The sequence below is a fragment of the Mus caroli genome, chromosome 6, assembly GCF_900094665.2.
Source record: "Mus caroli chromosome 6, CAROLI_EIJ_v1.1, whole genome shotgun sequence".
Lineage (NCBI taxonomy): Eukaryota > Metazoa > Chordata > Mammalia > Rodentia > Muridae > Mus > Mus caroli.
The window spans coordinates 45,965,202-45,978,050 of NC_034575.1; the positions used below are offsets into that span (position 1 = coordinate 45,965,202).

General features: G+C 43.7%; 1 protein-coding gene across 1 annotated transcript; it reads left to right on the top strand.

Moving 5' to 3' along the window:
- The first annotated feature begins 847 nt into the window (after positions 1 to 847).
- On the top strand, positions 848 to 12,843 carry Cbx3 (chromobox 3). Its single transcript, XM_021165462.2, has 6 exons — positions 848 to 1,073; positions 2,096 to 2,148; positions 5,499 to 5,641; positions 8,254 to 8,416; positions 11,645 to 11,739; positions 12,488 to 12,843. Exons 2-6 carry the CDS (start codon positions 2,125 to 2,127, stop codon positions 12,612 to 12,614), a joined length of 552 nt encoding a protein of 183 aa, XP_021021121.1. The 5' UTR covers positions 848 to 1,073; positions 2,096 to 2,124; the 3' UTR covers positions 12,615 to 12,843.
- The last annotated feature ends 6 nt before the right edge of the window (positions 12,844 to 12,849 follow it).

Genomic DNA, 12,849 nt, shown 5'->3' on the forward strand with positions numbered 1-12,849 from the left:
CTCCATCGCGGACTCAGTCGCTTCAGCCCGATTTCCCGCAGCCGAGCGAGATGAGAAAGACCTCCGCGGACGGACGCGCACGGGACTCGTCCTGACGCTGTGGAGAGAGCAGGCGATGGCCAAGAAACTGGGCCGCAAAGGAGCTCCTGCACACGGGACCGGCGCCGCTGCTACTGCCGCTGGAGCCGAGACCGCCGCTTTTCTAGAACCTTCCCCCCACTAACGCGTCTCCGCTTACGTCACGCCGTTACGTAAACGTCCTAACCGCCGCCAATGGCGGGAAGGGCCTACACTTTCCTTACGCCAAGTACGTGACACTTCCCCTTTAGGTACAGCGGGACTGCTTTACATCACTTGCGCAACTGTGTTCCGTGAATTGCGGAAGGCTCGCGCACCGCGTGTTACTACGTCCGGAACTAGGTCCGGCCCCCACCTCCGCGTAGGGAGCCGAGAAACGGTCGCGCAGTTTGAAATAACGCCGTCGGGAGGGGCTTAGGCCTGCGCTGGGGCGTGCGGCCCTCTCCACCCAAGCGTGCTCTCTGCAGCTACGCCTTTGCCAATCCCGTCCGCACAAATAGTTTCGAGCCACACAAATATTTCTACCCGTCCCAAAGGGGTTCTCACTCGGTCCCTCCCAGAAGGACTTTTAGTCCAAGTACCACCCCCGATGCCACAAGCCTTGGGATCCCGCGCCCAGTGAGAGGTGGTGCTTAAAGAACCCCGCTGTTTATCTCCCCGGCCCTCGAGATCCGAGCAAGGAGGTGGGTGGAGTCCCGCTTTGGCGCGCTCGGGGACGCAGAGAAGCCTCCGCGGTCCCGCCCGCCCGCCCGCCCGCCTGCCTTCCCCACCAGCCAGGAGACCCCCTGGGCGCCACGCCGGGGACGGCGAGCAGTGCGCGCGCCGCCCCCCGCAGGAAGCGTTCCCGGCGGGCCCCGCGCGGCCAGGGCGTGGGCGGTGCTCCCCCTCCCCCCCGGAGGAGCTGCCCGCGCCCCCTCCCCTCGGATGTGGCTGAACCGAAGCGCGCAGGCGGGAGACTCTGCAGGATCCGCGGCCCTGAGCATCGGAGCGGTGAAGTTCGTGCCTTTGCTTTTTTTCGATCTCGCATGTGGTGGGGGTTAGGATGCTCTGTGCGTCCGAGCTTGAGGGGAGGCTGCGAGCCCCGTGGGCCGCGGGCTGCGGGAAACCGGCCAGGGCCTCGCTGAGGCGGGCGCCGCGCTGGTGCGTGGGGGAGATGGGACAATTGTGCATGAGGGTGGGAGCCGGATGACAGCTGCCGGGACTCCAGACAAAGCGCGGGCCTCCCCTCCCCCAGCCTCGTCGCAGGCCCGCAGGGAGAGAGCGGTTCAGGCTCTGCAGCTGCGAGGCCCGAGGCTCCGGGCTGCGGCGCGCTCCCGACTACGTGGCCGCCGCCGGATGGGGGAGGCGCGGGCCCGTGGCGCAGTGCCCTTGAGCCCCCGCCGCCGCCTTTGTTTCTCCCCGCGGAGGCGCTGACCACGAGGCCCGCGCTCTCGGGTGGGGGACGGGCTCCCGACGCGGGAATGGAGCTGGGAAGGAGCCCTCCTCGAAGGGGAGCGGGCGTGAAGGAGGTCGATTCCTCCTATCCATATCAGGACAGTACTTGGGAGCTTGAGGCAGGGGATTGCCAGACGTTGAAGCCCAGACTGGACTATAGAGAGTAATTACCGCACCACCACCCCAGAAGAAAAAAAAAGGCCAGAAAATAGAACTGGGACATCTTAATGTGTTCCTTTTATACCGTGATTGAACAGGGAGGGCCTCTGAAAAAATAAGGATGGAATTAAATGAGCTCCTTGGAGTATTCAGAAATCTAAAGAAAAAGATCTTATGGTAATTTGCCGACAAAAGATAGTCATTTCCTTTCATCCAAAATAAACACCGAAATTGTTAAAATTCTATTTGGATTGGGAGAATATAACATACTGAAATTATTAGTAACATACTAATAACACGGGAACTCCACTGTTTTCCTGCATTTTTACCCGAAATTTACATGTTGAAATCCACACAAAACTTGTAGTTGCCTTTTGTGTGTCATGAAATTTTAACTGTCCTACATTTTTTTTTCTTGCAATAGCTCTTCAAGTCTCCGATTAAATTTAAAAAATGGCCTCCAATAAAACTACATTGGTAAGTTTGTGAAAACCTAGAACGTAAGAATCTTAACTGAAGGATTTTTTTTTTTTCTTTAAAAATTACAACTAAGAAACCATGTGGTGGTGGATCTCTGAGTTCGAGGCCAGCCTGGTCTGCAGTGTGTGAGTTCCAGAATAGTCAGAGCTACATAAAAAAACCCTCTCTGGGCGTGTGGGTGGGGGAGCTAGAGCCCATGGTGGACATGGTTGTACCTTCCTTTAATCCCATCATAAGTGGGTGAATTGCTGTTAGAAGTCAGCCTACCTAAGTCCGTGTATTTATCAGCATTCTAAAGAAAAAGGAGTTATGCTAAAATAAGGCTTTCCTTAAGGAGAATCACGATGCATTTGTTTTTTAAAAAGTGTTGTACAGTTTTTGCTGGATGTTTTTGAGGCAAAAATGCATGTTTGTGGATTATAAAACGGCTCAATCTCCAGACCCCAAGGAAAAGTGGAAAGAAAAAACAAGTTTCCACCAGAGTGTGCCTTGATTTCCACACAGGAGCTGCCCACTACTCCATAATATTGTTAGTGAACTGAATGGGGGGAAGAGTCATGGGCAGCTCTATAAAAGGCGTGTGGGTTGGCATGATTACCCTTGAAGCTGTACTGTTCTGGAGACACTGAGCATTCATTAGTGCACAGAGAGTGAGTTAGTTACAGCTCACATTGCCATGAGCAAGAATTACAAACTGTCCAGGAGTGATCTAAGACTGTTAGATCAATTCTGTTTCTTTTAAGCGATTTCTGACTGTTGCTAAATCCAGTGTTTGTTTTCTTGGGATTTCTAGTAAGTTAGACAAATTTATTTTTGTCAAGTTATATTTAAAATAAATAAAACTGGGTCAGCCAGGCAGTGGTAGCCCACAACTTTAATCCCAGTACTCCAGAGACAGAGGCTGGTAGATAGATCTACACAGCGAGTCCAAGGACACCCAGGGCTACACAGAGAAACCAAAAAAAGGAGGGAGGGGAAATGGGTCTGAAGGTGTGTGTTTGTGATCCAGCCTGTGAGAAGCTGAAGCAAGCAGATTGCCTTGAGTTTGAGGCTAGCCCGGATTCCAAAATTCTGGGTAGTCGGGGCTGCATCCAAGACCCCATCTAGAAAAAGATTCATGTCAAAAGAGTGAAAGTTACAGTTGTGGTTTCTACATTAATTAGGACACATTGATCTCAATCATGTGGAGGTGTGCATAACAAAACATGGGTTTTGATCCTTGAGTTTCTGACCAAACTGAGCAAGAGGCTATTTCTACGTCATATAGTGCATGACTTCCACTGGTCTGCAAAGTGGACTAGATTCTGTAATCAGAAGCCCTTATGGTCACTCTTAGATGACCCAGTACAGTGATAAGCATGAATGATCTGGTGAACTGGGGATGCTGTGAGTGTAGGTATGGCCCTAGATACTGATGGACTGAGTACCCTGGTTTTGAGGTGCTGCTGTTGAATTTTTTTTTTTCCTGTGTGATCCTTCACTTGGTGATGGTTTGAGGGACTAGGCATTTGATAGGGGTTTATTTTTGTGATTCCTTTAAAAGTTTTTTAAGTAGCATCTGTAGTTACGCATGGTGGTGCATACCTATAATTCCAGCACTGAGAGAAGCTGAATCAGGAAAAATCACTGCAAGTTAAAGGCTAGACTGGGCTACTGTCTCAAACATTTTAAAGGGTGCATAGCACTGTTGTGGAGGTGAAACGCTTGGGCATACTATATTGGGTTATTTTGGTATCCCATGGGGACTTCTAACCATCTCAAGGTTTTTAAAAGCACTTCTTTAGCAAATCCATCCACCCCTGATAGAATAAAAAAGAGACATTTTTGGTTTGTGGGACAAGGGTTTTCTCTAAAGCCTGGGTTGGCCCTGAACCCATGATAGTCAATGTATTTCTATTTCCTGGGTGCTACGAGTGTGTGCCTCATGCCCCTCCTCAGAGTGAGCTTAGACCCTAGAAGGAAAAAATAAACCAGTGATGATATTTTAGCTTTGTTAAGTAGTCGGGAAAATTACCTAAATGTAATAATTATGGGGAAACCAGTCTTATCCCTTTTAGTTTATTTGTGGTCCCCATGGTTGAGCCTGTAGTTGATGCTAGAACTCTGATTTTACTTTACAGTTCATTTTTATCCTTGGGATCTAATTTTATAAATTGATATTGGAAAGGGATGTCTTCGGGCTGAAGTTTTAGGTCTACCTTGCTGCACTTAGACCAATCATTTAGTGGGGTGTTGTGAAGCAAGCCATCCATACTTGAGGTATAGATTCTGGAGGAATGGGAATTAGGGGTCTTCTTCAGTTATATAGTGAATTTGGAGGCTAGCCTGGGCTACACGTGACCCTGTCTTGGGGTTTTGTTGTTTTGGTGTTTGTTTGTTTGCTTGCTTGCTTGTTTTTAACTATCACACTCCAGTCATAATTGCTGTAAAAAGCTCCCATAACCAAGGACACTTCTAGGAAAGTTTATTAAGATTTCCAGTTGAAAGCCAGGCGTGGTGGTGCACGCCTTTAATCCCAGCATTCGGGAGGCAGAGGCAGGCAGATTTCTGAGTTCGAGGCCAGCCTGGTCTACAAAGTGAGCTCCAGGACAGCCAGGGCTATACAGAGAAACCCTGTCTCAAAACCAAAAAAATAAAAAAGAAAGATTTACAGTTGAAGAGGGTGAGGCCATGACCATCCTGCTGAGAAGATGGCAGCAGGCATGACATTTGAAGTAGTAGCTAACAGGTTGTGTTTGATCCACAAGTATAAGAAAGAGCTAAATGCCAACAACATTGACTTTTGAAACCTCTAAGTACCCACCACCCAACCCTCACACCACCACCCCAGCCAGCCCCGCCCCCTGCCCCCACGTACCTCATCCAACAAGACCACATAACCCTCAAACAGTTCTCCCTACCGCCTGGGGAGCAGCCATTCCTCTATGTGAACCTATAGGGGCCGTTCTCTGGTAAAGTACTATTACTATTGTTGTCTCGTGTTTTCTAGTGATTTGACACTATGTTGTGATTAAAATGAGTGGTGAGTCTGGTAATTTGGTCATGTAGAATCCTGGGAATAAAGCTGGGGAAGGATAAGTTTATTTCTCAGATGGTTGGGGTTTTTTGTTGTTGTTTTGTTTTTTAATTGTATTGGTGAAGGGTATTTGGTTATAAGTGTAAATCGGTGAAGCAGAACTTTTGTTTTATTGTCTATTGACTTTCTAGGAGGTGCTCACACTGGATCACGGAAGTTTAAAGGGATAGAGGGTTAAAAGCTTAAAAATATATGTGTGTCAGATGAATGAACAATTTGGCCTTAAAAATGTACAAGTTTTAAATTTTTCTTAATTTCTCTTTTGTTTTAGCAAAAAATGGGAAAGAAACAAAATGGGAAGAGTAAAAAAGTTGAAGAGGCAGAGCCTGAAGAATTTGTGGTAGAAAAAGTACTGGACCGTCGTGTAGTGAATGGGAAGGTGGAGTATTTCCTGAAGTGGAAGGGGTTCACAGAGTAAGAAACCTCAGTGCTTCATTTCTTACGGTTCTGTCGTTTTACGCTAGGACGTCTCGTGTGGCACAGACTAGCCTTGGACTCCTGTTTCTTCTCCCAAGTGCTGGGATTATACTTGTTCACGATGCCTCATTTATGCATTTATTGTTTGTTCTGTTGTGATAGGGTCCCATGAGTCCCAAACTGGCCTTGGACTTGCTATAAAAGGATAGCCTTAAACTCTGTTAGTCAGGTTCCACCTCCCCAGATCATAAGCAGCAGCACCACAACTGTGTTACTTGGACCTAAGAATTAAACCCAGGGCTTTTGTGAACGCTCTACCTGTATGTACTCTTTACCACCTGCATCCTCGGTCCTTAAGTTAGTACCTTTAACAGTGCTTTAGAAGAGCATTAAGTTTTACTCTGAGCTTAAATGGTGAACCAGTTTGATTTGTTTGAGGTTTATTTAAGGCTTTGGGGAATCTAGAGAGATAACTTGGTGGTTAAGAACCAGGGTTTGATTCCCAGCACCTACATGGTGGCTCAGAATCATCTGTAGCTCAAATTCAAGGGTATCCAGTACCACTTTCTGACCTCATGATGTACCAGGCACACACATGATGTGAATATGCATGCTTACATGCAGAAAAACACTCCTACGCTTAAAAAATTAAATTAGGAAGGGTAGGGTTTTAGCAACAGTTGAAACCTAGCATTTTAGAGTTTATTTCTATGGACAAGCGAACTTTAAAAATTAAAGTACATTAAGGCAGAATTTTTAAAGTAGAATACAAAGGATTAAATGTCATTATGACATTTTTAAACAAAGCATGTTGCAGTGGATTCTCCTTCCCTTTTATCTCTCCCACCTGACCCATCTTTTCCTACTTAGGACTTAATGTGTTCTTTTCCTAAAACATTTTAATGTTGTATTAAACATTACGAGTTTGAATGTCTATGACCAAGAACCTAACATTTACTGTATATTTATAGTATAGAAGATAATACCACAAATACCACTAAATTTGAGAAATCGGCCCTCCTCCCCAAATTAAGTTTTGCCGATGTTCTGGTCTGAAGGTATCAGCAGAGCAAGTGACTGAGCCCAAGATGTAATGGCACTGTTCCTAGGATCCCTGAAGTCACTCATTCCATCTATCTATAAGTGTATTTATGACCAGAGCATAAGACATAGTCTGTCAATTGGTGCAAGGTGGTCATACTTCCATGTTTGTGAGGTACTAGTTTTCTTCATGACTCTTTGGCTCTTGGTGGGAATGGTTACTTCAGCTCTGTGCTGAGGCAGGCAGGAGTGGCAGTCTCACCCCAAAGCTGGCTTAGGCTTTGTGTGCATTGACTTGTCTGTACTACCTCTGCTTGAGAGGCACAAAGGCAGCGGTAGATGATACATTAAATGAATATGGCTGTTACATCCAGTAGCAGCTACAGACGATTTTGAGTCACCATGTAGGTGCTGGGAATCCATACAATGAGCCCTGGAAATCTTTTTTTTTTTTTCTTTTTTTTTCAAGGAAAAAAAAATGGGGGACTGAGGAGATGGCTCAGAGGTTAAGAACACTTGACTCCTTCCTCTTCCAGAGGTCCTGAGTTCAATTCCTAGCAACTACATGGTGGCTCATGACCAGCTGTAATGAGATCTAGTGTGCTCTTCTGACATGCAGGCAAAATGTTATATACTTAATTAATTAGAAAAAGAATGAAATTGGCCTGGGCATGGTGGTACAACATAGGCCACTGTGGAAGATGAGACAAGATTAGGAGTTAGAGGGCGACTTAGGCTGTATAGCGACACATTATCTTTTTTTTCTTTTTCTTTTTTAATGTACATTGTTGCTGTCTTCAGACACAGCAGAAGAGGGTATCAGATCCCATTACCGATTGTTGTGAATCACCATGTCATTGCTGAGAATTGAACTCTGGACCTCTGGAAGAACAGTCAGTGCTCTAAATGGCTGAGCCAATCTGTCTCTCCAGTCAGAGAGTCTGTATCTTTAAAAAAGAGAGAGAGAAGGAAAAAATAATTCTGATGCTTTACAAACCGTGCAATAGGCTAGATTTGGCTTTTGTTTTTGTCAGTCTTTGATTTATATCATTTCCCAAGTTGAAAACCATCCAAAAATTGAATACATTTCACATTTAAGAATGTCTTTAAGGAAGAAAGTTAAAACACATGGGGTTGGGGTGTAGCTCAGTTGGGAGAGTGGCTTGCCTGGTATGCACAAGGCCTTGGGATAAACTGATAGAGTGCTTTTTATCCTAGTACTCGGGAGGTACAGACAGGAGGATTAGAAGTGGATTACATACAGTTTGAGGCCAACTAGGATTAACATGAAGTGAGTTGCTTATGGAGCAGAAAAAATATTAGCACTCAACTGCTTTTGAGGTAAAATAGCAGATTGCTCACATAGGGATGTGAAAGTGGTTGTGAAGAGAAATGTAGACATTTTAAAGTAATACAGGAAATGGGAGGGCATTCCTTTCTATGACTATTATTTTGTTAGTATTAGCCTTTGTCATATGGAAATTTTTCCCCTAGATAGTTATGAACAGGTCCAGGTAATGGCAATGTTTTAATTGAATCAACTTTTTGTTTTCTTTAACTGAACACAGTGCTGATAATACTTGGGAACCAGAAGAAAATTTAGATTGTCCAGATTTAATTGAAGCATTTCTTAATTCTCAAAAAGCTGGTAAAGAAAAAGATGGTACAAAAAGGAAATCTTTATCTGACAGTGAATCTGATGATAGCAAATCGAAGAAGAAGAGAGATGCTGTAAGTATGAAGTACTGCCCATTAGACTGCATCTTATCAATAGTCACTGACTTAAATTTTAATTGTTTTGAACTTTTTTTCCAGCTAGAATACTTTTTATTTAGTTCATATTTTGTTCTTTAAGTTAGCATCCCAAGTGATGGGTTTCATTATGGTATTTTCATACATAGTTACCATTATACTTTGTTGTAATTCCTCTCCCTATCCCTTCCCCTTTGTTAGTGTTCTTTTGAGGGTGGGTCTCATGTAGCAGAGTGTGGCCTTGCACCACTCATCCTGTTACCTCTGACTTTTGCTTAACACTAGGTGAGGTGTCTTGAAGACAGGGTTTCTCACTGTAGCTCTGCCTAGCTTCAAAGTCAGAAACCTGCCTGCCTTTGCCTCTGGTGTGCTGGAATTAAAGGCATTCACTTTCATACCCAGCTCAAATGAGGCCCTCTTGGCCTGTGTATGTGTATAGCTCCTGCATGCTCAGTGTTCCCAGAAGCTAGATAATGCTGTCAGATGCCTTGGGACTGAAATTACCGCTGGTGTGGGCTGCCACTGTAGGCGCTGGCAACTGAACTTAGAGTCCTCGGTAAATGCTTCCAGCTGTTCCAACCAGGGATCCTTGTAAACTCTAAGGGGGAGGAGGGACACAGCTTTTATAGAGCTAGGCATGGTGTCACAGATCTGGTCATCTCTACCCTGAGCTTTAAACAGATTGTACTTACCTTTCTATTGGCCTAGTGTGATAATTGGAGGAAAGGTCTTGCTTGGTGCTGAATTAGACAAGCATTCAGCACACATTAAGTTGGTAAAAGACCGAGTTTCAAGTGTGGTCATATCAGCTAGGTAACAAGAACTTTGTGTATAGGGCATTAAATCTTAATAATGTCAACCCTGTTGAGTGTAGATAATGATTCAGTTGTATCGATGAGAACCAAGGTTGATTACACTGGAGGTCTGAAAGTAAAGTATATGCATAAGGGAAATATCTTTTGTAGTAGCGCCTAAGCTAGGTTGAGCCAGCAGTATTCTAAAACAGCTTAATTCCTATTGATACACTACCAGAAACCTGTGACATAGGGACTAATTGTTTCTGATACATAATAAACCTGAACCACAGCGCTTAATTAACTTTCCTAGACCTGAAGGGCTCAAGTTGTTACTCTAACCCAGTCTGACTTTAGAGTCTTGTTACACTGGTGGGAAACTTCAGTAGTTTTAGTTTGCTGATATCATCACTTCTCAAATATTTATACTCAAAAATTACATAGGTTATAATTATCAATATTCATTGTTTTAGAAATTGAAAAACAGCCAGGTATGAGGCATGGCTTTAGCTCCAATACTGGGGCAACAGAGGCAGACAGGTCTCGCTGAGATCCAGACCAGCCTGGTCTATAGGGAATATCCCTAAGGGAGTTGAGGGCAGACGTTTGAGGGCTAGAGAACTGGTTAAGAGCATGTTCTGCTCTTCCAGAGGATCCATTTGGTTCCCAGCACCCACTTGGTAGCTCATAACAGTCTGTATCTCCAGTTCCAAAGACTCCAACACATTGATTTTTCTGACTTCCATAGGCACCAGGGACACACAAGGTATACAGACAACGTATAGGTAAAATAATTAAACACATAAATAATTTTAAGATAATAGTTTCCAAGTACTAGTAATTAAAGAACATGAACTAGTCTTGTGGCACTTATGTGAGTACTCAGAATTGTCTAACTCTAGCTTCGGGGAGGGTGGGGGAGGCTGGTTAAGTGCCCTTTCTGGTGTCCAAAAGCACCAGTACTTACAGGTGCTCAGGAAAGTACCCATGATTTTAAAAAATAAATAGCAATACCAAAAGAAAAACCTAAACAAGAATAATAGTTTATACAAATGCAAGCATGCATGTAAATAAAACCTATTGGGTATAGACCATGTAATGAAAAAGAGGAGTCTCTTCGATGTCTAGTTTAAGGAAGACAGGGTTAGGCATGATGGTTCATACCTATAATCCTAGCATTTGAGGAACTGAGGTAAGAGAAATGTGTTGAGACTTTGAAGCTAGCTCAGGTTTCAGAGAACTTGTCTCCAAAATAAAGCGATTATGGTTTTGAGACAGTCTCATATAGCCCAGGCTAGCCTTTAACTTCTGATCTTCCAACCTCCATCTACCAAGTACTGGATCAATAATAATTTGTTTTGTTTTTGAGGCAGGGTCTCTACATAACCCTGGCTGTCCTAGAACTCAAACTCAGAGATCCATCTGTCTCTGCCTCCAGAGTGCTGGGATTAAAAGCTTACATCACCATGCCCAGCAATAATAATTAGTATTACATTAAAAATGTTAATGGGGTGGGGTCTGAGTGTATGTGTGTAGATAGATAGATAGATAGATAGATAGATACATAGATAGATGCCACCGAAATCAGAAGAGGGAGTTATACAGCTGCCACAGAACTCAGAAGAGGGAGTTGTCCCCTGGCGCTGGAGTTAGAGGTGGTTGTAAGCCATCATGTGGATGCTGGAACTTAACAAAGTTCTCTACAAGGCAAGTGCTCTAACCACAGAGCCACCTCTAGCCCCTTGTGGCCTTTTTATATGTGTATATTTTTAAGATACATGCTGTGTAGCCTAAGGGGCACTTAATCTTAAAGAATTCCTGAGAGCTGAAAATTACAGTCTTGTGCTCCTATAAGTAGCTGCATATTTACTTGCTTTTTTTTTTTTTAATTGGTGGGTGGTCCTTGGTCAGATTTTACTAAATGGTCTAGGCTAGCCTTGACCCTCTAAAGGTTCTACCTCTAAAGTTCCAGGTTTATGGGCATTTAAATTTAATTTTCAAGAGTGCATAATTGCTCAGTGTGTTATCTCATGCTGTAGTTCTAATGGTCAATAAATTGAAGCAGGAGGGTTGAAAATTGGAGCTAATCTAGGCTATATAGTAAGACTTTTTATTTTATATTTTAAGAAAGGGTCTTGTCTAGCCCAGGCTTGATATTAATTCCTGTTGCTTCTGCCTCCAGCTACCAAGTGTTGGACCAAGCCCAGGATTTCTTGTATTTTAGACAAATACTCTACCAATAAAACTATGTTCCCAGTCCTAAGCATGTTTTCAAATCAAACTGTGGTTCTTGTTCTAGTTGTTCCTGGGTTACTGTTGGGAGTTCTGATGAAAGTTGTATTTCATAAAGAATTTTTATGTTATTTGCTGTGCAGAGATACTTAGTTAAGCTATTACCTAACCCTATATACAGGCTGACAAACCAAGGGGCTTTGCCAGAGGTCTTGATCCTGAACGAATAATTGGTGCCACAGACAGCAGTGGAGAATTAATGTTTCTCATGAAGTGGTGAGTGTGCGGCCAATTGTTTTGTTGGGTTTGCTTTTTATTTTATTTTGGGTTTTTATTGTTGTTTGTTTTGGTTTTGGTTGTTTGTAGTTTTTTTTTGTGTTTTTACTTTGTACTGTGTGTGTATATATGCATGATGGCAAGGGGAGTGTGTATATCAACAGTGTATGTTAAAACATAAGAGAATAGATATATTGGTTAGGGGGGTGTGTATGTTGGGGTAAGTGGAAATTGGCAAAGGTTAAACAGGGTCTCACTGTGTAGCCACCATGGCTTATGTGGAATTCTCTATATAGTCTAACCTGGCCTCAACTCAGTGTTCTGCCTGGCTTTGCCACCACCACCACCACCACCACCACCACCACACGCACACACACACACACACACACACACACACACACACACACCCCGGCGGCCCCCCGCCCCCAGTGTGAGGTTTAGAGGCTAATTCTATGGAAGTTATAGGAAAGGTTTCTTAGGTGGGGTGGAATGTAATTAGCCAAGCGCAGTGACTGACTCATTCTTGTAAACCCAGCAGGCTGAGGTAGGATTGCCATGACTTGTGAAAGTTGAAAGACAGTGCATAGCCTCTTGAGAAAAGAAGTTTATTGAAGTGTAACCTCAACCACCATACAATCCTCTCAAGTAGCATTTAACATTCATTTTGATTTGATTATTATTTATTGGATGGATCTCAGTTAACATACAGAATTTAAACGTTTAACCAGTTTCTTTTCCCTCACAACAGGAAGGACTCGGATGAGGCTGACTTGGTGCTGGCAAAGGAGGCGAATATGAAGTGTCCTCAGATTGTCATTGCCTTCTACGAGGAGAGGCTGACTTGGCATTCTTGTCCCGAAGATGAAGCACAATAATTGTTTGCATTTATATATATATATTTATATATATATATAAAATCTGGATCTTGGGTTTTGAATTACTAGTGTGGAAAAAAATAGCAATCTAATGAAAATCAAGTTTGATATGCTGGTTTTGAAAGTATTGACAGTAGTTGGGATATTTTTGGTTTTTGTTCTGCATCAAAAGGCACTGATTCCTTTGAGCAAGTAAGAGCTTTCTGTAGTTGCTTCCCTTAACAATAGAATATTT

Coding starts and splice junctions, on each gene's coding strand:
- Cbx3 (XM_021165462.2), top strand. CDS start 2,125: ATGGCCTCCAATAAAACTACATTG. Junction 2,149..5,498: donor CCTCCAATAAAACTACATTG/GTAAGTTTGTGA, acceptor CTTTTGTTTTAG/CAAAAAATGGGAAAGAAACA. Junction 11,740..12,487: donor TTAATGTTTCTCATGAAGTG/GTGAGTGTGCGG, acceptor CCCTCACAACAG/GAAGGACTCGGATGAGGCTG.